At 53.5% G+C, this 27,125-nt stretch overlaps 1 protein-coding gene across 1 annotated transcript in view; it reads left to right on the top strand.

The window, feature by feature from the left end:
• Window positions 1–27,125, top strand: part of dgki (diacylglycerol kinase, iota) — a 73,703-nt gene that overhangs the window by 37,616 nt on the left and 8,962 nt on the right. Inside the window, exons 16-32 of the mRNA XM_088922725.1 lie at window positions 73–128; window positions 329–391; window positions 665–738; window positions 1,555–1,666; window positions 3,148–3,347; window positions 8,455–8,517; window positions 10,273–10,373; window positions 13,966–14,045; window positions 17,956–18,000; window positions 18,383–18,452; window positions 19,892–19,932; window positions 21,887–22,008; window positions 23,366–23,391; window positions 24,273–24,310; window positions 25,135–25,255; window positions 26,016–26,052; window positions 26,597–26,696. Of these exons, the coding sequence (XP_088778851.1) occupies window positions 73–128; window positions 329–391; window positions 665–738; window positions 1,555–1,666; window positions 3,148–3,347; window positions 8,455–8,517; window positions 10,273–10,373; window positions 13,966–14,045; window positions 17,956–18,000; window positions 18,383–18,452; window positions 19,892–19,932; window positions 21,887–22,008; window positions 23,366–23,391; window positions 24,273–24,310; window positions 25,135–25,255; window positions 26,016–26,052; window positions 26,597–26,696 (1,349 nt within the window). The remainder of the gene's footprint in view (window positions 1–72; window positions 129–328; window positions 392–664; window positions 739–1,554; window positions 1,667–3,147; window positions 3,348–8,454; window positions 8,518–10,272; window positions 10,374–13,965; window positions 14,046–17,955; window positions 18,001–18,382; window positions 18,453–19,891; window positions 19,933–21,886; window positions 22,009–23,365; window positions 23,392–24,272; window positions 24,311–25,134; window positions 25,256–26,015; window positions 26,053–26,596; window positions 26,697–27,125) is intronic.

Genomic DNA, 27,125 nt, shown 5'->3' with positions numbered 1-27,125 from the left:
GTGAACTCTTCCCATCATGCTCTGGGGGACGGGCAGGCTGACAGTTTCCTGCGGTTCCTTGTTTTTTTGCAGAAGCCAACCCCGAGAAGTTCAACAGTCGCTTTCGGAACAAGATGTTCTACGCAGGGGTGAGGAGCTGTTTTCCCCTTTGTCCTTGTAATATAAATTCCGGTCGACATAAAAAAACAAAACATTTGTGTGTGTGTGTGTGGTAATCCCCCCCAAAAAAGTTTGGGGTGAAGCACACGTCGTCGATAAGTGTGCGTCCGCCCAGGGTAGAGCCTTTAGACGGTTTGACTAACGAGCTCGACGTCCTGTGTGTCCACAGGCCGCCTTTTCAGACTTCCTCCAGAGAAGCTCCCGGGACTTGGCCAAACACGTCAAAGTTGTTGTGAGTCGAGAAATGCTTTTTGTTTCCTTTGCGCTTTGATGTGAGAGAAGAGGCATGGGTTTTGTAAAAGGACATAGCCAGCCTCAATTTATATACATTTACGTGATTTAGAAAGATGATTATTGATCTATATTATTTATAAGGGTTTCTTTGTCGAGGTGTACAGTGTTGACACACAATTGCGTCAGCCTGTGGAAACATTTAAAAACGCGTCTCCCGCGTTCCTGCTGCATCCCGCAGAACGACAGTGCCTTGTTTCCCTTCCTCCCCCAGTGTGATGGCACAGACCTGACTCCCAAGATCCAGGAGCTGAAGTTCCAGTGCATCGTCTTCTTAAACATTCCCAGGTGGGTCCGCAGCTCACGGATCTCGGATTCCAGAGCAAAGATGCCTGAGGCGGGCGGGCGGCCATGCTCCCCTTGCTTGGATCCTCATGCAATATCACTGACATCATCCGTGACCTTGTAACAGGAGACAGTAAGCTTGGGTTAGGACAGGAAGATAATAATAATTAATCATAATAATTCCTTACACTTGTATAGCGCCTGTCTGGACCCTCCACTCCGAGCTCTTCCCAGGTCAGGGGGAATCCCACTACCCCCACCAGTGTGCAGCCCCACCTGGATGATGCTCCAGTCCTCTCACACACACCAGCTCTCAGTGGGGAGGAGAGCAGAGGGGTGAGGCCAGTTCAGAGAGGGGGGTTATTAGGAGGCCATGAGGGGTAAAGGCCAGGGGGGGAATTTGGCCAGAACACTGGGGTGACACCCCTACTCTTGTCGAGAGACACCCTGGGATTGTTAATGACCACAGATTTCCTTGCCAATCAGTCCAGTCCTATAGTTAGACACAGTCCTAAGGTGGACGTAGCCCACAGCTCTTGACACCAGCGAGGCTGGATCTGTCACCAGACGTGCCCCGAGCCGCACAAAGGCATCGCAGCTTCCAGACGTGTTCTCCCTGCTTTTCCCCACCGACCCCTGAACTCCCAATAGTCCAATTTCCGTCAACGCTCGGGGAAACGTTTGGAAATCTGGCCAGGACACAGGGCGCAGGACCCTTGTAATATCGCAGTGCTGGATATGTAGTGAGGTCCCACCTCCAGGGGGGGGGTGATACTGCTGGACTTTGAACGCTCACGTTCTGCGATCTGTTGCTTTCAGGTACTGCGCGGGCACCATGCCCTGGGGCAACACCGGCGATCACCGGGACTTCGAGCCCCAGCGCCACGATGATGGCTGCATAGAGGTGATCGGCTTCACCATGGCCTCGCTGGTGAGTATCGCCCACAAGGCAAGGAACAGAAATATCCAGGGATCCGCTGGAATGTTCCTGCATGGTAAAGAAATGGAGGATCCCGTCGGGGTTTTTTTTTGGGGAGGGGAAGTTGTGCACCTCGCTGGTTTTAAAAACCGATGTAATCGTGTCGTTGTCGTGAGACAATGTGCTAATGATAAGGTGTCTGGCTGGACAGTGGCTGTTTTCTCAGCCCAGGCACTGTATCTGTGACCTTTGTGCAGAATCTTTAGGAAGGTTAAGATAGGAGACCTTCTTTTCATTTACTGTCTTCATCGTGGTTGACCATCATCCCATCGTCTAAACTTTCACGGTTTACTCCTGGAAATGAAGCTTTTAGTGCCTAGAATGCAATTAAGGTAATTAAAGTAAAACCATATGTTTCATTAATATACAGTGCGATTTTTTTTTTTTACATGTGTTTTTTTACACTGGTTGAGCCAGTTGGTTGAGAGATCTATGGTGGCAAGCTGACACAAAGAGCTGTGAGCAGCTGTTTCTTGACAGAAGCCAGGGTATCGGCTTCAATAACATGGCTGGGCAGCTTGTTCCACACCCCCACCACCCTCTGTGTAAAGAAGAGCCTCCTGTCCTGACTGGAGGAGCTCACCCAGCTGTGTCTGGAGAGAAGCCAGGGTGTCGGCTTCAACCACAGGGCTGGGCAGCTTGTTCCACACCCCCACCACCCTTTGTGTAAAGAAGACCCTCCTGTCCTGACTGGAGGAGCTCACCCAGCTGTGTCTGGAGAGAAGCCAGGGTGTCGGCTTCAACCACAGGGCTGGGCAGCTTGTTCCACACCCCCACCACCCTTTGTGTAAAGAAGAGCCTCCTGTCCTGACTGGAGGAGCTCACCCAGCTGTGTCTGGAGAGAAGCCAGGGTAACGGCTTCAATAACATGGCTGGGCAGCTTGTTTCACACCCCCACCCCCCTCTGTGTAAAGAGCCTCCTGTCCTGACTGGAGGAGCTCACCCAGCTGTGTCTGGAGAGAAGCCAGGGTGTCGGCTTCAACCACAGGGCTGGGCAGCTTGTTCCACACCCCCACCACCCTTTGTGTAAAGAAGAGCCTCCTGTCCTGACTGGAGGAGCTCATCCAGCTGTGTCTTGACAGAAGCCAGGGTATTAGCTTAAATAACATGGCTGGGCAGCTTGTTCCCCACTCCCACCACTCTCTGTGTAAAGAAGAGCCCCCTGTCCTGACTGGAGGTTCTCATCCAGCTGTGTCTGGAGAGAAGCCAGGGCATCGGCTTCAACAAAAGGGCTGGGCAGCTTGTTCCCCACTCCCACCACCCTCTGTGTACAGAAGAGCCTCCTGTCCTGACTGGAGGAGCTCACCCAGCTGTCATCCTGGGTCGTCTTTTTAATCCTCGACGGCGTGGCCAGCAGAGCTGGGCGGGGAAGGAGGCGCCCAGACGGTGACCCTCTCTCTCTCTCTCCCCCCTCGCCGGCCGGGGGGGGGCAGGCGGCGCTCCAGGTGGGCGGGCACGGGGAGCGGCTGCACCAGTGCCGGGAGGTGACCCTGACCACCTTCAAGACCATCCCCGTGCAGGTGGACGGCGAGCCCTGCCGGCTGGCCCCCTCCACGCTGCGCATCTCCCTCAGGAACCAGGCCAACATGGTGCAGAAGAGCAAGAGGCGCACCTCCGTCCCGCTGCTGAACGAGTGAGTCGCCCCGGGGGGCGCGGCGCGGGGGGGCGGGGGCACGGGGGCTCTGTGTGAGGAAGAGCAGTGAGGAAGGAGGGGTGGGGGGCGGGGCTTGTGTCTGTAGAGCAGTGAGGAAGGAGGGGTAGGGGGCGGGGCTTGTGTCTGTAGAGCAGTGAGGAAGGAGAGGTAGGGGGCGGGGCTTGTGTCTGTAGAGCAGTGAGGAAGGAGGGGTAGGGGGCGGGGCTTGTGTCTGTAGAGCAGTGCGGAAGGAGGGGTAGGGGGCGGGGCTTGTGTCTGTAGAGCAGTGAGGAAGGAGAGGTAGGGGGCGGGGCTTGTGTCTGTAGAGCAGTGAGGAAGGAGGAGTAGGGGGCGGGGCTTGTGTCTGTAGAGCAGTGAGGAAGGAGGGGTGGGGGCGGGGCTTGTGTCTGTAGAGCAGTGAGGAAGGAGAGGTAGGGGGCGGGGCTTGTGTCTGTAGAGCAGTGAGGAAGGAGGGGTGGGGGGCGGGGCCTGTGTCTGTAGAGCAGTGCGGAAGGAGGGGTGGGGGCGGGGCTTGTGTCTGTAGAGCAGTGCGGAAGGAGGGGTAGGGGGCGGGGCTTGTGTCTGTAGAGCAGTGAGGAAGGAGGGGTAGGGGCGGGGCTTGTGTCTGTAGAGCAGTGAGGAAGGAGAGGTAGGGGGTGGGGCTTGTGTCTGTAGAGCAGTGAGGAAGGAGGGGTAGGGGCGGGGCTTGTGTCTGTAGAGCAGTGAGGAAGGAGGAGTAGGGGGCGGGGCTTGTGTCTGTAGAGCAGTGAGGAAGGAGGGGTAGGGGGCGGGGCTTGTGTCTGTAGAGCAGTGAGGAAGGAGGGGTAGGGGGCGGGGCTTGTGTCTGTAGAGCAGTGAGGAAGGAGGGGTGGGGGCGGGGCTTGTGTCTGTAGAGCAGTGAGGAAGGAGGGGTAGGGGCGGGGCTTGTGTCTGTAGAGCAGTGAGGAAGGAGGGGTGGGGGCGGGGCTTGTGTCTGTAGAGCAGTGAGGAAGGAGGGGTAGGGGCGGGGCTTGTGTCTGTAGAGCAGTGAGGAAGGAGAGGTAGGGGGCGGGGCTTGTGTCTGTAGAGCAGTGAGGAAGGAGGGGTGGGGGGCGGGGCTTGTGTCTGTAGAGCAGTGCGGAAGGAGGGGTGGGGGCGGGGCTTGTGTCTGTAGAGCAGTGAGGAAGGAGGGGTAGGGGGCGGGGCTTGTGTCTGTAGAGCAGTGAGGAAGGAGAGGTAGGGGGTGGGGCTTGTGTCTGTAGAGCAGTGAGGATGGAGGGGTAGGGGGCGGGGCTTGTGTCTGTAGAGCAGTGAGGATGGAGGGGTAGGGGGCGGGGCTTGTGTCTGTAGAGCAGTGAGGAAGGAGGGGTGGGGGCGGGGCTTGTGTCTGTAGAGCAGTGAGGAAGGAGGGGTAGGGGCGGGGCTTGTGTCTGTAGAGCAGTGAGGAAGGAGGGGTGGGGGCGGGGCTTGTGTCTGTAGAGCAGTGAGGAAGGAGGGGTAGGGGGCGGGGCTTGTGTCTGTAGAGCAGTGAGGAAGGAGGGGTGGGGGGTGGGGCTTGTGTCTGTAGAGCAGTGAGGAAGGAGGGGTGGGGGGCGTGGCTTGTGTCTGTAGAGCAGTGAGGAAGGAGGGGTAGGGGGCGTGGCTTGTGTCTGTAGAGCAGTGAGGAAGGAGGGGTAGGGGCGGGGCTTGTGTCTGTAGAGCAGTGAGGAAGGAGGGGTAGGGGGCGGGGCTTGTGTCTGTAGAGCAGTGAGGAAGGAGGGGTGGGGGGTGGGGCTTGTGTCTGTAGAGCAGTGAGGAAGGAGGGGTAGGGGGCGGGGCTTGTGTCTGTAGAGCAGTGAGGAAGGAGGGGTGGGGGCGGGGCTTGTGTCTGTAGAGCAGTGAGGAAGGAGGGGTAGGGGGCGGGGCTTGTGTCTGTAGAGCAGTGAGGAAGGAGGGGTAGGGGGCGTGGCTTGTGTCTGTAGAGCAGTGAGGAAGGAGGGGTGGGGGCGGGGCTTGTGTCTGTAGAGCAGTGAGGAAGGAGGGGTAGGGGCGGGGCTTGTGTCTGTAGAGCAGTGAGGAAGGAGGGGTAGGGGGCGGGGCTTGTGTCTGTAGAGCAGTGAGGAAGGAAGGGTGGGGGCGGGGCTTGTCTGTAGAGCAGTGAGGAAGGAGGGGTAGGGGGCGGGGCTTGTGTCTGTAGAGCAGTGAGGAAGGAGGGGTGGGGGCGGGGCTTGTGTCTGTAGAGCAGTGAGGAAGGAGGGGTAGGGGCAGGGCTTGTGTCTGTAGAGCAGTGAGGAAGGAGGGGTAGGGGGCGGGGCTTGTGTCTGTAGAGCAGTGAGGAAGGAGGGGTAGGGGCGGGGCTTGTGTCTGTAGAGCAGTGAGGAAGGAGGGGTAGGGGGCGGGGCTTGTGTCTGTAGAGCAGTGAGGAAGGAGGGGTAGGGGGCGGGGCTTGTGTCTGTAGAGCAGTGAGGAAGGAGGAGTAGGGGGCGGGGCTTGTGTCTGTAGAGCAGTGTGGAAGGAGGGGTAGGGGGCGGGGCTTGTGTCTGTAGAGCAGTGAGGAAGGAGGGGTAGGGGGCGTGGCTCTGTGTGTAGAGCAGTGAGGAAGGAGGGGTAGGGGGCGTGGCTCTGTGTGTAGAGCAGTGAGGAAGGAGGGGTAGGGGCGGGGCTTGTGTCTGTAGAGTTCAAAATTCCATTTTTTGGGGGGATGAAAGCACATTGAGTGCAGGCAGCGAGGAACGACCTGGAACGTAGAGTTACACTGATGGGTATTCACGTCGGATTATATAGTGGAATTCAGGGATCGCGCAAATTCCCTGGGGGTTCAACGCGCGATGGCACGTATCAGTCCCAGCAGGGGGCTGCGTCCGCACGCGGGAGGCTGCAGAGGAGGCTGATTCCAGCCTTTTCCTATTCCGGGCTGAAAGGAAAAGAAAAGGGACGCGATCTAAAATAAATAAGCCTTTACTGCCTCCAGTTCAGTGCAGTTTGTTCGTCAGCTGCACAAGTGCAATGAAAGGCTTAGTTGCCCGCGTCAGCTCCAACACAAAGACAGGCAGGAAACGCCAAGAACATCAACACAGAGCAGCAACAGCAACAAGAAGTTCGATTTCACATATTAACTCTGCTGTTTCGGAGTCTGTGCGCTCCTGCAGGAGGCTCGATGGCTGGAACATGGCGTTTCTCCTCTCTGCTGCTCAGCGTGGAATTAACCCTGTTGGTTCCCTTTCGATTCTGCTCTGAATGTGAAGGCGAAATGGAGGCTGAAAGAAAATGGTAGACAGGCGTTGTCTTCTGCCACTTGGCTTTTCCTCTGTTCTCCTTCAGGTTGTCCTTCGATACCCTGAGCAGGACAGTGTCGTCTTAAGGCCCCTTTGCTGGTGAAAATGGGATAATATTATTACTAGCACTGGGGTCCTGGGTTCAGTTCCTGCGGTGCTGTCTGGGTGGAGTTTGCACGTTCTTCCCATGTTTGTGTGGGTTTCCTCTCATAGTCCAAAGACATACTGATGGGTTAGTTGGCTTCTGGGAAAATTGGCCCTGGTGTGTGTGTGTGTTGCCTGTGATGGACTGGCCCTGGTGTGAGTGTGTGTCTGTGTGTGTCCTGTGATGGACTGGCCCTGGTGTGAGTGTGTGTCTGTGTGTGTCCTGTGATGGACTGGCCCTGGTGTGAGTGTGTGTCTGTGTGTGTCCTGTAATGGGCTGGCCCTGGTATGAGTGTGTGTGTCCTGTGATGGGCTGGCCCTGGTGTGTGTGTGTGTCCTGTGATGGGCTGGCCCTGGTGTGTGTGTGTGTTGCCTGTGATGGACTGGCCCTGGTGTGAGTGTGTGTCTGTGTGTGTCCTGTGATGGACTGGCCCTGGTGTGAGTGTGTGTCTGTGTGTGTCCTGTAATGGGCTGGCCCTGGTATGAGTGTGTGTGTCCTGTGATGGGCTGGCCCTGGTGTGTGTGTGTGTCCTGTGATGGGCTGGCCCTGGTGTGTGTGTGTGTTGCCTGTGATGGACTGGCCCTGGTGTGAGTGTGTGTCTGTGTGTGTCCTGTGATGGACTGGCCCTGGTGTGAGTGTGTGTCTGTGTGTGTCCTGTAATGGGCTGGCCCTGGTATGAGTGTGTGTGTCCTGTGATGGGCTGGCCCTGGTGTGTGTGTGTGTCCTGTGATGGGCTGGCCCTGGTGTGTGTGTGTGTCCTGTGATGGACTGGCCCAGGTGTGTTTGTGTGTCCTGTGATGGACTGGCCCTGGTGTGTGTGTGTGTGTGTGTCCTGTGATGGACTGGCCCTGGTGTGTGTGTGTGTCCTGTGATGGACTGGCCCGTGGTGTGTGTGTGTGTGTGTGTGTGTGTGTGTGTGTGTGTGTGTGTGTGTGTGTGTCCTGTGATGGACTGGTGTCCCTTCCAGGGTGTACCCTGCCTTGCACCTGTTACTTGCTGGGATAGACTCTGGCTCCCTGTAGTGGATAAAATGGTTAGGAAATGCACAGATGATTATAAGTGCATTTGAATGGTACCTTTCGTCTCAAAGATCCTGACGCAATTGCCATTGACAAAACAGACCCATTTCCTACCTCCTGGGCGATGGGCGAAGTCAGGGCAGTTCTGTCCCAGAAGCCCCCCAACACAGCGGATCAGGAGTGAGACACTGTTTTCCCCATTGAATTAAAGAGGGCAGCCAGATCGTGCAAGACTCAAAGTTGAGCCAGGACTCGGGAAGCTCACACTCCTATCAAATAGTTTCCTAAAGTTTGTAGGGCGGCAGTGTTTGAGATTTCACGCGTACAATGAAGCCAAACAACATGCATTTGAGCAGACAAATTTAATTTGCAGCAGTACTGCAGTATGGTAACAGTTCTGCCTTGTGTTGAATTAACCTCCCGTGTAAACATTGTCTCAGTGTGTGGCCTTTCCTCCTTCTCTGCTTTCCTCCTGTCAGTAGTTTCCTAGAGGCCACCCTCAGGACTGGTTTCTGTGTCCTGCTGCTCCTGCTGATCCTCAACATGTCCACCTGGTGTCGCTCTCCTGTTTCTGAAGTGCTTGTTGGTGTTTCTCTCTCTTTCTCTCTGCCTCTTCCTCGGTGACCACGCCCACATCCTCCTCTTGTCCCACCCCCCGCCCGCGACCCCGCCCACAACCCCGCCCCCACCCGCCCCCTCTGTGGCTGCAGCATACAGAAAGTCTGCGCGGCTGACCTGCGCCGGCTGTCTGCTCCCCCTGACTCCTTCGCTGCGTAAGTATCCCGCTGCCTGACCTCGCTTCCCCTCCCCCCCCCTTCCCCCAAAGGAAGTGACATCACTCTGTCACGTGTTCCTAGTTCCTGTACCTGCCTCTCACAAGTATTCACCCCCTTCTGGCGATGCCCCTTCACTTTCTACTCCTGCTAATCCTATTCAGGGTCATGGAGGAGCCAGAGTCTATCCCAGGAAGCAATGGGCTTAAGGCAGGGTACACCCTGGATGGGACGCCAGTCCATCGCAGGACACACACACACACACACACAGACACAGGAGAACATGCAAACTCTGGCGCAGGTCGTATGTACAGTACCAGCTCCACAGTGATCTTTTATCTGGGGCTTAACAAATACCTCCCAAGACTGGGCTTCTGTCGCTGCGCAAACACCGCACGTGTCTCTGAAGATCACGTCACAGGGCAGCATTCGGCACAGGCGATGAGCCTGACCTGGGAGTGCTTCTCGTGACGTGGTAAACCCGGCGTTTACCCCTTCTCACACCGCGTGTGTTTCACCACGGGGTGTGTATTCAACCGCAACACGCAGTGTACAGGGCAGAAGCACAGCCCAACTCGCAGAAAACCAAAATAAACACCTGGGGAAAAGAAAATCACCAAAAAATATCACAACAATCACCCAGGTCCATTTCAAGACTGCTACACCACTACTGTACATTACAGTGTATCCATATTCAAACACAGTTAAGATTAAACCAGTCTACATTATTGTTTTTCCTTATTCTGCATGAAAGGATTTCCTAAGAATTTCTTTTTTCGGTGCACTGCTGCTGTTTTCCAACAAAGAATACATTTACCCAGATACTTCCTAAGTGGGTGTACAGGCTGGATGTCTGAGTCTCAGAGCCTAACTCCCCGTTTTCCACTAGAAGATTGTTGCGTTGTTTGTCGATCGATCACAGGGTGCACTTTTTGAGAACGTTCCCCATTACAGCACTATATCGTGTCTAAGAAGACTCTTCGCTCCGGTCAGGGGTGGCCAAGCAGAGTCCTTTATTCACGAGAACGTGGCGAGGATACGATCACGCAGGTCTGAGCGCAGCCTCTCACACAGATCTGTGAGTAGCCTCTCCACCGAGATGGTAAAGGCAAGGAGTTTTATACAGCAAATTCACACATTCTAAATTTCCACGTGAGGAGTGGGTTTTCCTCTCTGCAAACATTTTTTTGCAATTGACTACGTTATTCTCCAGCAGCAATTTTACCCTTGTACGTAGACGAAAGGCAGTGTATCGATAAAAGGTGTGAAATTGAGCTAGACGTTCTGCAGTTTCGAGCACTGAAGCATCACAACATCAAATAATGTGCCTGCAGTTGTTCTTTCATACTGTAGCTCGGTAAAGGGCATTTTTCAAAGCCAACTAGTCACCGTCTCATACATTTAAAAAACGTCAATGCCAAAATTCTTCCTCAGTCGTCACGGAGAGCAACACCCGCGGAATTTGGGAAGGAGGCGCGCTCGGTGAATTTTCCCATCCCAGCCCGATTCCCTGGGGTTTTCCCAGAACGTGGCGCCCAGGTAGCCTCTGCGCTCTCCACGCAAGCCCTCTCCTTCTCTCCGAAGACCAGGAGCTCGCTTTGATTTTTCTCCCTGAGCTCTCTTCAGCGTGTCGGCGGGCGTCCAGGCCCGACCCGCAAGGTGTCGGGGTCCAGGATGGGGTTCGGCGGTTCTGCGGTTCTCCTCCTGCCCGTTTTCATGGGTATCCCCCCCCCCCCCCCTCTCTCTCGCCCTCAGCCCCCACTCCGTGCCCGACCGGCTGAGGCTCCGGGTCAACAGGATCCGCCTGCGCGATTACGAGGGGCTGCAGTTTGACAAGGAGCGCCTGCGCGAAGCCTGTGAGTACCCCCGCCTCTCGCGCTGCACCCCGCTCCCGGCCTCCAGAGCCGCACGTCTGCGACGTAGCCCAGGCGCGGGCTTCAGGTGCGCGAGTGTCTGAGAGCGCATCGTTTCCAACGGGCTCATGGGACACCCACTGTGGCTGTCTGATGTTGACACTTCTTTTCCAGTAGTAATAATAATAACAATAATAATCCTTCACACTTGTATAGCCCCTGTCTGGACCCTCCACTCAGAGCTCTGTCCAGGTCAGGGGGAATCCCACTACCCCCACCAGTGTGCAGCCCCACCTGGATGATGCTCCAGTCCTCTCACACACACCAGCTCTCAGTGGGGAGGAGAGCAGAGGGATGAAGCCAGTTCAGAGAGGGGGGTTATTAGGAGGCCATGAGGGGTAAAGGCCAGGGGGGGAATTTGGCCAGGACACTGGGGTAACACCCCTACTCTTCTCGAGAGACACCCTGGGATTGTTAATGACCACAGAGAGTCAGGACCTCGGTTTTACATCTCATCAGAAGGACGGCGCCTGTTTACAGTCTAGTGTCCCCGTCACTATACCTTGGCATGAGGACCCACACAGACCGCAGGGTGAGCGCCCCCTGCTGGCCCCACTCACACCTCTCCCAGCAGCAGCCTCAGCTTTCCCAGGAGTCTCCCCTCCAGGTACCGGCCAGGCTCACACCTGCTGGGCTCCAGTGGGGGGGGGCTGCCAGCCGGGAGCTGCAGGGGGACGCGGATGCAGGCATTTCCGGTGCCCGAGTGCCCTGTCGGCAGATTAATTTAATTGAAAGAATTGCTCATTCTCCGCCCCCAGTTTGACGAAATTGAATTTCATCTCGTCCGCCCCCCCCCCCACCCGCACACAAAAATAGCGATCCCTTCGTTTCGCGCCACGCCCCCTGAGCCTGAAATGTGCCAGCCCGCACTTCAGATTTTTATTACAAATCTGTGAACAAGCAAAAACAGCGGTTGATACAGAGCACATGATATGGTATGTTTAGATATTCAGATGGCTTTTAATACATTTTCTAATAAAAGGGTGTGTGTTGAAGTCCCCACTGCAGACAGTCCTATTGTATCACGAGCAAAGTACTTTACTTTTACCCCGGTTCCCCAGTCCACCCGGCTGTAGAAATAAGGGGCTAGCCTTGCTTGTGAGAAATCTCTGCAACGGACCAGCGTTCTGTATTGTGTGTCTTGAGCTCTCTCATCTGTTTTGTATCACCCTCCAGTATTTTCCAAAACGATCACATACATCGCAATAAGGTTATAAAACAGGAAATATACACCCACAAAAACAGATCTTCACCCCTCCACCCCCCCCCCCCCCAAAAAAAAGCAGTTTATGCATTTAATAGTACATAATCAATACATCTGACTATATATATATATTCATAAATACACACATATGTGTTTCGTATTTAGATTTCTTGGAGTAAGAGTATCCTTTATTTGGGAACTATGAAAACTTCATTTATAAAATTAAAAAAATAAACATGAATAAAATAATGATTCAATTGAACAGTTGATATTATCCTGACTTCTGGGTGATAATCGCTCCTTTTCCCTGCTGTATGTAGTATTGTCGTCGCGCGCCAGATCGTATCGGCTTCTTAACCTTTCACCTCCTCGGCTATCTAGAACGGGGAGGCGTGGCGCGTTGATGTAGTAAGAACTCATGACCCCCCGCTGCCTCAGTGCGACTGAATTAAGAGTCTTGAGCTTTCCTGTCATGATTCATGCAGAAAGAGCAGCTAATTAATTAACAGCTTTCACGCCACATGGAGAGGGTTGCCGGTTAATTAGCAGGCGTTGATGGCAGGGCACACAAAACAGTCAGCTGTACGAGACGAGCCCCTCGTTACAGCTGTGCCTCTGAATATGTTATGTTTTTCCGGGTGCTGCACACACTGGGACAGCAGCGACTGGGAAACCGGGGAGCGAGCCTGTGAATTGTAAGACAACCCCTGCGATACAGGTGGCTCCGAATTGCGTTTTTGGATACAGAAAGGCCAGAATGGAAAGTCTTCCCGCTGTCGGGAGAGCAGGCAGCGTGGGAAGGGGAATTGTATCTTCTGTTATCTGGCTATAAGGAGAGAGATTTGCTGGGATAAATGACAGAAAAGAAAGGAAAATAATAGTAATTAATAATTCCTTTCACATATATAGCACTTTTCTGGAGCCTCCACTCCGAGCTCTGTCCAGGTCAGGGGGAATCCCACTACCCCCACCAGTGTGCAGCCCCACCTGGATGATGCTCCAGTCCTCTCACACACACCAGCTCTCAGTGGGGAGGAGAGCAGAGGGATGGAGCCAGTTCAGAGAGGGGGGTTATTAGGAGGCCATGAGGGGTAAAGGCCAGGGGGGACATTTGGGGTAACACCCCGACTCTTGTTGAGAAACGCCCTGAGATTTTTAATGACCACAGAGAGTCAGGACCTCGGTTTTACGTCTCATCTGAAGGACGGCGCCTGTTTACAGTCTAGTGTCCCCGTCACTGTACTGGGGCATGAGGACCCACACAGACCGCAGGGTGAGCGCCCCCTGCTGACCCCACTAACACCTCCTCCAGCAGCAGCCTCAGCTTTCCCAGGAGTCTCCCCTCCAGGTACTGGCCAGGCTCCCACCTGCTGGGCTCCAGTGGGGTTTGTCAGCTGGGAGCTGCAGGGGGACACGGCTGCAGGCAAAAAGGAGAGAAAAACTTTCTCCTCCTCTCACGCCGCCGTACGGTGCCTTGACTTCCGCTGGAATAAAGTCCCAGTGATCGCTTCACTCCGATTATTTTCCTGATCTCCTGAAGAGGGGCCACCCTCGCCCTCTGCCTTTCCCTGTCTCCGTCTTTGCTGTCGGCATGGAGTTTCCTTCACTCCGGGAGCACCGAGTTCCCTCAGCCAGGTGACACCTCCAGGGAAAACGCCGGCGCTCATATTCCCACTGTCCTCCCAGTCCGGGATTGAAAGGCAGCAAGCTGTGGAATGAGCCTGGAATTCTCCCCAGGGGGGAAGACCGAGCCTGTCGGGGATCCGGCAGGTAGTTCTCCGGGGATCCTGTGCGGTAGCCGTGAATTCTGCGGGATGCAGAGGCAAACCATCCAAAATCGTGATCCAGAGGCAAGGTCGAGAGGCGAAGCTAGAGATCCGTTAGCCAGAAAGGGCCGGGACAAACGGAGAAGACAATCCGAGAGACGAGATCGAAAAGGGAGGAGTGAAGTCCAAAATCCGGAAAATCCAACCAGACAAAAAACGCGCACTAGAGAAAGGAGGCTTTTCACTAGTGAGCAGGGTTTGGTGCGTGAGGAAACTGTAGTGAATAGTGAAGGGAGAGGGCCGTGGTGGGATAGCTGGTCCAGGAGGGAGACTCTGTGGAAGCCGGTGCCTGTGGGAACGTGATGGGCTCAGTTCGGAATGGGAGCGTGAAACGGGGGGTTTGGGAATGTAATGGCGCTGGCGAGCGGGAGGGAGAGCGCACACAGAAGACGTTGGGATGGGGTTGGGGGGGGGGGGTGTCTGATCGTGTCCCTCTCTTGCGTTGAGTCGGAAGCTGGAGCTGTCCTGACTCAGCCCACGTTTTGCTTTGCCTCCCCCCCCCCAGCCATTCCCGTGGGGATCATCGTGGTCCGGGGAGACTGCGACCTGGAGACCTGTCGGCTCTATATCGATCGGCTGCAAGAGGTACGAGGCTGGGCGTGGGTTTGAAGAGCAGTTGGGGGGGGTGTCGTGGTGATTAAGCGGTTTGATAGCTGACGTGTTGGACAGAGGGTGGACTTCATGGATGAAGGATTGATGTGTTGGACAGTGGGTGGACGTGTTGGACAGTGGGTGAACGTGTGGGATGAAGGTTTGATGGGTTTTGGACAGTGGGTGGACGTGTGGGATGAAGGCTTGATGTGTTTTGGACAGTGGGTGGACGTGTTGGACAGTGGGTTGATGTGTTGGATGAAGGTTTGATGGGTTTTGGACAGTGGGTGGACGTGTTGGATGAAGGTTTGACGGGTTTTGGACAGTGGGTGGACGTGTTGGACAGTGGGTTGATGTGTTGGATGAAGGTTTGATGGGTTTTGGACAGTGGGTGGACGTGTTGGATGAAGGCTTGATGTGTTTTGGACAGTGGGTGGACGTGTTGGACAGTGGGTTGATGTGTTGGATGAAGGTTTGATGGGTTTTGGACAGTGGGTGGACGTGTTGGATGAAGGCTTGATGTGTTTTGGACAGTGGGTGGACGTGTTGGACAGTGGGTTGATGTGTTGGATGAAGGTTTGATGGGTTTTGGACAGTGGGTGGACGTGTTGGATGAAGGCTTGATGTGTTTTGGACAGTGGGTGGACGTGTTGGACAGTGCGTTGATGTGTTGGATGAAGGTTTGATGGGTTTTGGACAGTGGGTGGACGTGTGGGATGAAGGCTTGATGTGTTTTGGACGGTGGGTGGACGTGTTGGACAGTGGGTGGACGTGTTGGACAGTGGGTTGATGTGTTGGATGAAGGTTTGATGGGTTTTGGACAGTGGGTGGACGTGTTGGATGAAGGTTTGACGGGTTTTGGACAGTGGGTGGACGTGTTGGACAGTGGGTTGATGTGTTGGATGAAGGTTTGATGGGTTTTGGACAGTGGGTGGACGTGTTGGATGAAGGCTTGATGTGTTTTGGACAGTGGGTGGACGTGTTGGACAGTGGGTGGACGTGTTGGACAGTGGGTTGATGTGTTGGATGAAGGTTTGATGGGTTTTGGACAGTGGGTGGACGTGTTGGATGAAGGCTTGATGTGTTTTGGACAGTGGGTGGACGTGTTGGACAGTGGGTGGACGTGTTGGACAGTGGGTTGATGTGTTGGATGAAGGTTTGATGGGTTTTGGACAGTGGGTGGACGTGTTGGATGAAGGCTTGATGTGTTTTGGACAGTGGGTGGACGTGTTGGACAGTGGGTGGACGTGTTGGACAGTGGGTTGATGTGTTGGATGAAGGTTTGATGGGTTTTGGACAGTGGGTGGACGTGTTGGATGAAGGCTTGATGTGTTTTGGACAGTGGGTGGACGTGTTGGACAGTGGGTTGATGTGTTGGATGAAGGTTTGATGGGTTTTGGACAGTGGGTGGACGTGTTGGATGAAGGCTTGATGTGTTTTGGACGGTGGGTGGACGTGTTGGACAGTGGGTTGATGTGTTGGATGAAGGTTTGATGGGTTTTGGACAGTGGGTGGACGTGTGGGATGAAGGCTTGATGTGTTTTGGACGGTGGGTGGACGTGTTGGACAGTGGGTTGATGTGTTGGATGAAGGTTTGATGGGTTTTGGACAGTGGGTGGACGTGTTGGATGAAGGCTTGATGTGTTTTGGACGGTGGTTGGACAGTGGGTGGACGTGTTGGACAGTGGGTTGATGTGTTGGATGAAGGTTTGATGTGTTTTGGACAGTGGGTGGACGTGTGGGATGAAGGTTTGATGTGTTTTGGACAGTGGGTGGACGTGTTGGACAGTGGGTTGATGTGTTGGATGAAGGTTTGATGTGTTTTGGACAGTGGGTGGACGTGTTGGATGAAGGCTTGATGTGTTTTGGACGGTGGTTGGACAGTGGGTGGACGTGTTGGACAGTGGGTTGATGTGTTGGATGAAGGTTTGATGTGTTTTGGACAGTGGGTGGACGTGTGGGATGAAGGTTTGATGTGTTTTGGACAGTGGGTGGACGTGTTGGACAGTGGGTTGATGTGTTGGATGAAGGTTTGATGTGTTTTGGACAGTGGGTGGACGTGTTGGACAGTGGGTGGACGTGTGGGATGAAGGCTTGATGTGTTTTGGACGGTGGGTGGACGTGTTGGACAGTGGGTGGACGTGTTGGACAGTGGGTTGATGTGTTGAATGAAGGTTTGATGGGTTTTGGACAGTGGGTGGACGTGTGGGATGAAGGCTTGATGTGTTTTGGACAGTGGGTGGACGTGTTGGACAGTGGGTTGATGTGTTGGATGAAGGTTTGATGGGTTTTGGACAGTGGGTGGACGTGTTGGATGAAGGCTTGATGTGTTTTGGACGGTGGTTGGACAGTGGGTGGACGTGTTGGACAGTGGGTTGATGTGTTGGATGAAGGTTTGATGTGTTTTGGACAGTGGGTGGACGTGTGGGATGAAGGTTTGATGTGTTTTGGACAGTGGGTGGACGTGTTGGACAGTGGGTGGACGTGTGGGATGAAGGTTTGATGTGTTTTGGACAGTGGGTGGACGTGTTGGACAGTGGGTGGACGTGTTGGACAGTGGGTTGATGTGTTGGATGAAGGTTTGATGTGTTTTGGACAGTGGGTGGACGTGTTGGACAGTGGGTGGACGTGTTGGACAGTGGGTTGATGTGTTGGATGAAGGTTTGATGGGTTTTGGACAGTGGGTGGACGTGTTGGATGAAGGCTTGATGTGTTTTGGACGGTGGGTGGACGTGTTGGACAGTGGGTGGACGTGTTGGACAGTGGGTTGATGTGTTGGATGAAGGTTTGATGGGTTTTGGACAGTGGGTGGACGTGTGGGATGAAGGCTTGATGTGTTTTGGACAGTGGGTGGACGTGTTGGACAGTGGGTTGATGTGTTGGATGAAGGTTTGATGGGTTTTGGACAGTGGGTGGACGTGTTGGATGAAGGCTTGATGTGTTTTGGACGGTGGGTGGACGTGTTGGACAGTGGGTTGATGTGTTGGATGAAGGTTTGATGGGTTTTGGACAGTGGGTGGACGTGTTGGATGAAGGCTTGATGTGTTTTGGACAGTGGGTGGACGTGTTGGACAGTGGGTTGATGTGTTGGATGAAGGTTTGATGGGTTTTGGACAGTGGGTGGACGTGTTGGATGAAGGCTTGATGTGTTTTGGACAGTGGGTGGACGTGTTGGACAGTGGGTGGACGTGTTGGACAGTGGGTTGATGTGTTGGATGAAGGTTTGATGTGTTTTGGACAGTGGGTGGACGTGTGGGATGAAGGTTTGATGTGTTTTGTACAGTGGGTGGATGTGTTGGACAGTGGGTGGACATGTTGGACAGTGGGTTGATGTGTTGGATGAAGGTTTTACGTGTTGGACAGTAGATTGACATGGACAATGGGTGGACGTATTGGACAGTGGATTGACTTTGTGGACAGTGCTTTGATGTGTTGGACAGTGGGTTGATGTGTTGGATTAAGGTTTGACATTATGGATGAAGATTTGATGTGTTGGACAGTGGGTTGACTTCGTGCATGAAGGTTTGATGTGTTGGACAGTGGGTTGACTCCGTGGATGAAGGTTTGATCTCTTGGACAGTGGGTTGACGTGTTGGATGTTGGGTTGGATGAAAGGTTGATGTGTTGGATGAAATCTTCACAGTGGACATCAATCCACTGTCCACTGTGTTGGACAGTGGATTGATGTGTTGGATGAAGGGTTGACATGTTGGACACTGGATTGGACGTTGTGGATTGATTGACGAGGTTGATTTCGTGGATGAAGGAATAATGTGTTGGACAGCGGGTTGACGTGTTGGACGATGGGTTGACGTGCTATTTTATTGTACTTATCAAAGATCCTGAAACGATACGTCAAGGTGTTGTGTCTTGAAACGCCCTCTCTGAAATTTTCTCCCACCAGGATCTGTACTTAGCTCCTTCAAGCACGCACAGAGTACATTATCAGGTAATGCTCAAAGATTTTTAATTGTCGGAGTATTTGTAGGTGTTTGCTTGATTGATTTTTTTTTTCTGCTTTTCAAGGAAAGGTAAAGAACTTTGTCTCCCAGTGTTTAGTTAGCAGAAGGGTCAAGATGGAGAGGATTACCGCAGTAATGTTTTTATTTTGTCTTTCATACCTGAAAACTGTTTCTGTGACCCTGACCCTAACCCAGCCTGGAGCACAGTCTTCAGCCTGACCCCTGCCTGGGATTTATTTTCCGAAACACTTGTCTGTTTTTCTTGGAAAAAGTACATTGTCAGTGTTTCGGGGGGGGGGGGGGGGGAAACGTTTAGTGAAAATCACACCTGACACGATGGTCCCGGTTTCCCTGTGTCTGTCCTCTTAGGATGAGAGCAGAGGACTTCCCTGGACACAATCGGCACACAGCTTGTCTGCTAACTGGAGCTTCCTGGACTGTAAGTCTCAGCCCCTTCGGTGTCCCTGCTGGTTGTTTTAAGTGAACAGGGATACGAGGAGTCATGGTGCAGTCAAGGGGAGGTTTGGAATAATGCTTAATTGTGATGAAAACCGCCCTTTACAGAGAACACTGAAGGAGAGACGCCCAGGGTGTGTTTCCCACAGAGCCCTGAATCCCAGCAGTGTTACAGAGGGTTTTATAGTAGAGTCCAGCTCTGGTCACTCTATCTTATGGCCATGAATGGGTGTTTGAGTGACCATTACCAAAATGGTTCCACCTTTGGCCACCCAGCGCCTGGGCTGGGTACCATCTGAGTTGGATGCTGCATCACTGCCAGGGATACAAGAGGGGCATCCTGGATATAGCTGTCGTTTAGGAGGATTCTGCTGGTCTACAGAGATCTGCATGGAGTCCTGACATACAGAAGACATGATGGATGGATTAATACCCTCATTCATTTATTCCTTTTTTTAATTGTATAATGTTAGCATGCCCAAAGGGGTTGGGCAGCCAGTTGACCTTGGACCCCCAGAGGTTTTTCTTCTCCTTACTGAGGAGTTTTTGGTTCCTCTCCTCCGTTCTCTTCTGGTCTTTTCTGTTCTGTATTCACAACACGGAGGGACCCTTGCTTTGTTCAGCGCCTTGGGGCAGCCTTGTTGCGAAAGGCGCTATATAAAAATAAATTGAATTGAATTGAATTGAATTGAATTTCTCCCTGGCCTCTACCAATCATTGCCTCCTAATCATCCCCATCAGTGACCCCAGGCCAGAGTCTGATTTCGACACCAGGCCGACATGACAAACCGTTGACCAGAAACTGTCACCAGGACCTCGTTTCATCTTGAGTTTTTATTGTGCTTTATTGAAGTGCCAGATATGCCTCCGTATGTTGAGAAACAGTGGGGTGTGGGAGTCTTTTCTCGGACAGAATGCACTCCTGAGTGTTGTCCGAGGGTGAATACGAGCTCGGAGCGAATCCTCTCTGCTCGCCCGCAGTCTCAGACGGGGGTCACCAGCAGAGGAGAACAGCAGGACGCCTTAAGTAGTGCATCCTGCTTCAGGAGGCAAATAATATCATTTACAAACGCCACCCCAGAGATGAGATCCTGTCCCTGTGTTCCACAGACGTCTCCAGACCGTCTGGAGTGGGGGGCGAAGGTTTGGGGGGTTCAGGCCTGTGGCTAGAGGTGCCCCTACCCCCAACCCCTCCTGCACCCCCCCCAGAGGGAGGTGTGAGGTGGCCTGTGGCAGTGATCACAGACAAGGGAAGCTCAGTTCGCATTCACAGGGGGGGAAACGAGGAAACCTGCTTTAAAAACAAAGAGGACCTGTCGTCCTCCCTGTGCTCGGCTCGGGTCTCTCCCTGGTTTCCAGAGAGTCGCCGAAGGCCGCCCTTGCCGTATTTTGTGTAACGCTCCTCTGTGTTTGCTCTTTCAGCGACATCAGCTGACCGCTGCTATCGCATCGACCGGGCTCAGGTAGGCCGGACCTCCCCAGCTTCCAGTCAGCTAAGCTCGTGCGAGACGAGCCCTCTGGACTAGAAACCCTCACAGGGGACAGGGATGTTGTAAAATTGGGCAAGAGAGTGGGTAGCAAACAGATTTAAAAAAAAAAAAAAGCTGTCCTACTGCGCATTCCAGTCTTGCCACGCCCTCTGCAGCCAGGGGGCGCTCCCACTCTGTCCTGTCCCTAGTTTCCCTGTGCTTGGCTAGTCCTTCCGGTGGGTCTGTGTCTGGGACTATGTATTTCCGGGTCACGCTTTCCTCCTGGCTCAGCATTGAGGGTTCGGATGTCTTGAGACCCGCCTGGCACCAGGTCGTCTCCTCCGGGGCCCGAGGGCACGGGTTTCTACCCGACCTCCTGAGCCCGGGCTAACCCCCGTCTCGCCGCTACGCATAGGGTCTATTTTCGCTCCCCTGCCATTCCACCGTTCGTCCTCTCCGGCATCCGTGACAAGTCCGCGCCGGTAGGAATTAGTGGCAGGTTAGCCAACGTACGGAAGCACTTTGCTGCCACCAAGGGAGACGAAATTCCTCCCCCCTTATCTCGGAATTACAGTACGAGAAAAGCATCTCGTAATGACGGGATAGCGGCGATAAGGTCAGTGTGTGTACCACCTGTCACGCGGTGCACTGAACGCACCCAGGAGCTGACGTGAGCTCGGCTGGGGCTTTCGGTTTTTAACAGGCGCGTCGATCTCCAGCGCGGCAGAATTTGTACGGATCGACTTGCGACTGGGGTGGAGTCGTCCTGCAGTCGGGCGGTTTTTAGCAAAATAGGAACAGAATCCTTAGGAGCCTGAGGCCCGGTGTTGTGGGATTGAGAGATCGAAGCACCCAGCAGCCGTGTCCCCCTGCAGCTCCCAGCTGGCAGCCCCCCCCCCCCCACTGGAGCCCAGCAGGTGTGAGCCTGGCCAGTACCTGGAGGGGAGACTCCTGGGAAAGCTGAGGCTGCTGCTGGGAGAGGTGTGAGTGGGGCCAGCAGGGGGCGCTCACCCTGCGGTCTGTGTGGGTCCTCATGCGCCAGTATAGTGACGGGGACACTAGACTGTAAATAGGCGCCGTCCTTCGGATGAGACTTAAAACTCTCTGTGGTCATTAAAAATCCCAGGGTTTCTCTCGACAAGAGTAGGGGTGTTACCCCAGTGTCCTGGCCAAATTCCCCCCCTGGCCTTTACCCCTCATGGCCTCCTAATAACCCCCCTCTCTGAACTGGCTCCATCCCTCTGCTCTCCTCCCCACTGAGAGCTGGTGTGTGTGAGAGGACTGGAGCATCATCCAGGTGGGGCTGCACACTGGTGGGGGTAGTGGGATTCCCCCTGACCTGGACAGAGCTCGGAGTGGAGGGTCCAGACAGGCGCTATATAAGTGGAAGCAATTATTATTAATTATTAACGCAGTGACGGCTCTGTTATGAACAGGTATACGTGCAACCACGTTTTCCCCTGCTTAAAACTGCGCGTCCGCAAGTAGCGATACAGGTAGCATATCCCAATCGCGCTACCGTGTGATCACATAAAGCACGCGAGAATTACTATCTCATTACTAGAAATCTATAAAACATTTTTCCTTGGTGGCAGCGATGCGCTTCCCTACTAACGGACCAAAACCCTGGTATCTCTTGGCAGGAACTGGTTTCAGCTGCGCGCCAGTTAACTCCTACTGAGTACCAGTGTCTCTGTAAACCTGCTGCCCTCATAAACTGGTCTCCGCTGGGCTGTGAGATGCGCTGAACTGGACAGTACAGTAGGTGTAGCTTGTCCGATGTCTGAACAGGCGTCTGGCGAATCCCAGCCGGAGCTCCGCTCGTGATCCGGCTCCTTGTGGGCGCGAGGCCAGGTGAACGGTTTTCCGGTGTTCCGCGCCGTGGGTGAGGGAGCGGACTGGAAACTTCCTCAAGGGACGCCGGTGTCGTTTTGCCCCCCCTCTGCAGGAGCACCTGCACTTTGTGACGGAGATTTCCCAGGACGAGATCTTCATCCTGGACCCGGAGGTCCTGGGACAGCCCTCCGGGGGTCCCGGCATGCCTGACGTGGTGGTGGAGCCCAGCTCGGGGTAGGTTCCCCTCGCCTCTGTGGCAGGAAGATCGCCGGAGCTCAAGGTTTTGTTCGTTCGGTTGTCAGTTCATTTTGCGGCTGGTTTTTCAAGTTCAAGTTCAAGTTTATTGTTATTTATACTCATACACAGGTATATGGACTAATGAAATGCTATTTAGCGAGCTCTCAGGCGATAAGTAGTACAAAGAAAAAAACAACAATACAATTGTATAATAAAAGAAAGACAGAGACAAAACAACAACAGGTAACAGGTAATAAAACAACATCAGATGTGCAAAAACATACATCAGCAGAATGAAATAAAGGATAGAAAATTATGGGGAGTGAGCTTCTTGACACGTGAGGTAGAGGTAGATTTCAATGTGTGTGTGAGTTTTTGGTAAGAGAGAAGGCACTGTGAGGTTCAGATCGTAGGTGAGAGAGGCTGGGAGTTTAATAGTTTGATAGTGCGGGGGTAAAAACTGTCTCTGAGTCTGGTAGTCCGGGCTCGAATGCTCCGGTACCGTTTCCCAGATAGTAGAGTGTCATACAGTCTGTAGCTGGGGTGTGTGGGGTCTTTGATGATGCTTAGAGCTTTCCTCAAGCACCGTCTGTCATAAATGTCCTGGATGGATGTTGGACAGTGGGTTGATGTGTTGGATGAAGGTTTTACGTGTTGGACTCAGGGCTCAGAGCTCAGATACAGGGCTCAGAGCTCAGATACAGAGCTCAGGGCTCAGAGCTCAGATACAGGGCTCAGAGCTCAGATACAGAGCTCAGGGCTCAGAGCTCAGATACAGAGCTCAGGGCTCAGAGCTCAGATACAGGGCTCAGGGCTTAGATACAGAGCTCAGGGCTCAGAGCTCAGATACAGGGCTCAGGGCTCAGAGCTCAGATACAGGGCTCAGGGCTCAGAGCTCAGATACAGGGCTCAGGGCTCAGATACAGAGCTCAGGGCTCAGAGCTCAGATACAGAGCTCTGGAGAGTTTCACCGAAGTGAGGTGCAGGCCCGGGACTCGTTTTCAACATTTAGAATGATCTGGGTTTGCTTTGGATCGGAGAACTGGCCCGTGTAGGAGATCCGAGGTGTGAACAGAACTTCCCTCTTGTCTACGGTCACCCTTCTGTCTCCTTCCCAGCATCAGCGTCGGGCCTCCATGACAGCTGTGTTTTTTTGGTAAAGATTCAGCAGAAAGCAGCTCAGCTTTGGGCTTCCTCTGTGGGTCTCCAGCTGTCTGCTCAATAAGGAGCTGCCCGTCACTGCATGACCCCAGAGAGACTGAGGTGCATCTGGAGAAAGATATAGGATGTTAGTTACCCGTTTCCCTGTGAGATCCTGCCTTGACTTGAATTTCCTCGGTTTTTATTTCCTCAGGACGCCCCTGTCTCCAGACGAGCAAGGTAAGGCCTGGATCGTCAGCAGGTTTGCTCATGTTCAGCTCAGCCTGTAGACAGCCGTGTCCTGCCCGCGCAGATAGTCATCTCATTGCTTTCTGTGCATCTCGACAGGGTGCGTTTTCCATTAGGCATCACCACCTGCTGTAAGAGTGCAAGATTTGGTCAGCCATATGGATGGCAGACATGGGAGTCATACGTGTTGACAAGACTGACATTTGCATTTACATACAAATAGACACACTCACACACATCATAGAAATATACATATATACAAACACATAAACACATGTATATATACAAACATATAGACACATGCATATATACAGGCACGTAGACACATGCATATATACAAACACATAGACGCATGCATATATACAGGCACATAGACACATGCATATATACAGGCACATAGACACATGCATATATACAAACACATAGACGCATGCATATATACAGGCACATAGACACATGCATATACAGTATACAAACACATAGACACATGCATATATACAGGCACATAGACATGCATATACAGTATACAAACACATAGACACATGCATATACACTGGCACATAGACACATGCATATATACAGGCACATAGACACATGCATACAGTATATACAGGCACGTAGACATGCATATATACAAACACATAGACGCATGCATATATACAGGCACATAGACACATGCATATACAGTATACAAACACATAGACGCATGCATATATACAGGCACATAGACATGCATATACAGTATACAAACACATAGACACATGCATATATACAAACACATATTATAAAGACATTATATAAAGCCTGGTCTTGGAACAGTTCGCTGGGAAGGCACTTGCTTCATAACCCTGAGCTGTGTTCTCTTCCCCCAGCTCTTCTGAAGGCAGCGGCCTGTGGCGATATCCAGAAGGTGAGCTGCCTGCCCCGAACCGGAAAGGTTGCCGGAGAAGTTTACTGCAGCGCCGTCTTTATACTTCGGGGGTCAGAAAGAATCAGCGCTGATGAGCGCATTTCAAACCGCGATGATAGTAAAATGTACCACAGTAACTAGTAAAACCTCCAGTTCACAGCACAGAACAGAGGACACATCCAGGTCCGCGCCGCGCCGGGCTCTGTGATTCAGAACCAGGCCAACGAGACCTCCGGTGGGGTGAGGCGGCCCTGTGACTCTGTAGACAAGCGGGCTTGTGAATCCAGCTCTTCTCCTCCAGCAGAAATATCGTTCTCCACTGCCAGATGGTCTCACTGACACATGCGACTCGTCAGCTCTGCCTGCAGGTCACCTGGGAACATTCCTGCGGTGAAACGTCTGCTGCACAGCCTGTACTTATCCACTCGCCCATCACAGTCCCTCAGTCAGTACAGGGACTAGTGAGCAGGAAGGGCCGCCTCACCTCACAGCTCTCACAAACTCCCCCTCTCGCCCCCGTGGAGAGACTAGGGGCTTGTGACAACATGGAGACTTACAGGACTTCCACAAAGTTCACGATTTTGTCCTTAATTCGAAATGTGTCAAATGTTTCAATAACGTCAATGATATATTGGGAAATCGGAGTCTGTTTTGACTCTACTAGGCCTTTATCATCAGGCCAGTGGAGCCCTTGATCGTCTCCTGCCGGGAGGGCGTGGGGGCGGAGGGGGTGGGGGAGGGGGGGTTCCGGTGGTGTCCGGCCATGTCCGAGCCCTTCCCAAGGGGCGAAACGCCGCCTGATTCCCGGCTCTTCTGTGCCGCAGTTCTCCAAGGCCTGGGGGAGAGGCGCCAGCCTGCAGGTCAGGAACTCCGGCGGGCTCTCCGCCCTGCACCTGGCCGCACAGCACGGGCACGCGGACATCACGGCGTTCATCCTGGAGCACGGTGAGCCTCCCGCTGGGGGTAAGGGGGCGTGAGGTAACCGAGAGCCCCTGTTCCCGAGAACGCATCTACTACTAGCCAGCAGCTATAATCCCCCTGCAGCTCCCAGCTGGCAAACCCCACTGGAGCCCAGCAGGTGGGAGCCTGGCCACTACCTGGAGGGGAGACTCCTGGGAAAGCTGAGGCTGCTGCTGGGAGAGCTGTGAGTGGGGCCAGCAGGGGGCGCTCACCCTGCGGTCTGTGTTTTGTAATGCCCCAGTATAGTGACAGGGACACTGTACTGTAAAAAGGCACCGTCCTTCAGATGAGACGTAAAACCGAGGTCCTGACTCTCTGTGGTCATTAAAAATCCCAGGGTGTCTCTCGACAAGAGTAGGGGTGTTACCCCAGTGTCCTGACCAAATGTCCCCCCTGGCCTTTACCCCTCATGGCCTCCTAATAACCCCCCTCTCTGAACTGGCTTCACCCCTCTGCTCTCCTCCCCACTGAGAGCTGGTGTGTGTGAGAGGACTGGAGCATCATCCAGGTGGGGCTGCACACTGGTGGGGGTAGTGGGATTCCCCCTGACCTGGACAGAGCTCGGAGTGGAGGGTCCAGACAGGTGCTGTAGAAGTGTGAGGGATTATTATTATTATAATATATAATAATATGTTTAATATTATTAAACAGGAGAGACTGTTTTTAGCTATACAGGAAATCCGAGTTTCCCATGTAAAGCAGCATGGCCACTCAACCTAACAACTTCTGTCGTTTTTAATCCCAGGGTCCAACCTGACGGTGGACTCCGAAGACAGCGAAACGTAAGCACGTTTTTGGTTCTGGAGTCCTGTGACTAAAACTCTGGTAGAAATAAGAAGCATGTATAGCTCGGTGGTTTTCAATCTAGACGTTTGCATCACCCAGTTGTTAATCTAGAGAGAGTTTAATCCGTTATGATTCCACTTGAATCTGGAGATTTGAATCTGTGTGTTTTTTGAATCAAGAGTTTTTAATCCAGTTCGATTTTCGTTTCCATCTGCAGAGTTTTACCTGCCTGTCTCATTCATTTTCGTCGAGAGCTTTTAATCTGTACGACTCCCTTTTAAACTGCAGATTTCTAACGGTATGTGACCCAAAAAACCTAATCCACAGATTTGAAGCCGGTGTGCTCATTTTGAATCGGTGGAACTGTACCATAGGGGGTTCTGTTTTTAGTTCATGCTACTAGAAGCACACTTTCAGGGCCCAGAGGGCAGACTGGGACTGTACTCTCCTTCGAGAGGCGTGCGCAGGGAGGGAGTCGTTCAGGAGAGGCTGTGTTACAGGGCTCCGGGGTGTAAGACGGTCTGTCCTGTGCTCTTCCAGGGGAGACACAGCCTTGCACAAAGCAGCCTTCCATCGGCACCGCGGCGTGTGTCAGGCGCTCATCGACGCCGGAGCATCGCTCTCCAAGCTCAACTTCCAGGTGAGCCCTCCCTGCCCGATCGGGACGGGACGCCTGTCAAACACCCGCCCGGGACTTCGGGTTCCTGCTGCCTGTTTCAAGGGCAGAAGACTCCTCTCATCCGCGTAGGGGCCGCGCCAGCGTCGCAGCGGATGGGCAGCGCGTTTCAGATCCCCGATCCTGTTCAAGACTCTCCTGTCGGCCTCGTTTTCTTGCCCGGTGAACACCGTGGCCCAGCACAAATTGGTATTCCCATCTATCCAGCAGCCGTGTCCCCCTGCAGCTCCCAGCTGACAAACCCCACTGGAGCCCAGCAGGCGTGAGCCTGGCCAGTACCTGGAGGGGAGACTCCTGGGAGAGCCGAGGCTGCTGCTGGGGAGAGGTGTGAGTGGGGCCAGCAGGGGGCGCTCACCCTGCGGTCTGTGTGGGTCCTCATGCCCCAGTATAGTG

This window comes from Atractosteus spatula, chromosome 8 (genome assembly GCF_055471065.1).
Source record: "Atractosteus spatula isolate fAtrSpa1 chromosome 8, fAtrSpa1.hap1, whole genome shotgun sequence".
NCBI classification, from domain to species: Eukaryota; Metazoa; Chordata; class Actinopteri; order Semionotiformes; family Lepisosteidae; genus Atractosteus; species Atractosteus spatula.
Note: the sequence above shows the minus strand (reverse complement) of the source record. Positions and strands in the feature narration are given on the sequence as shown.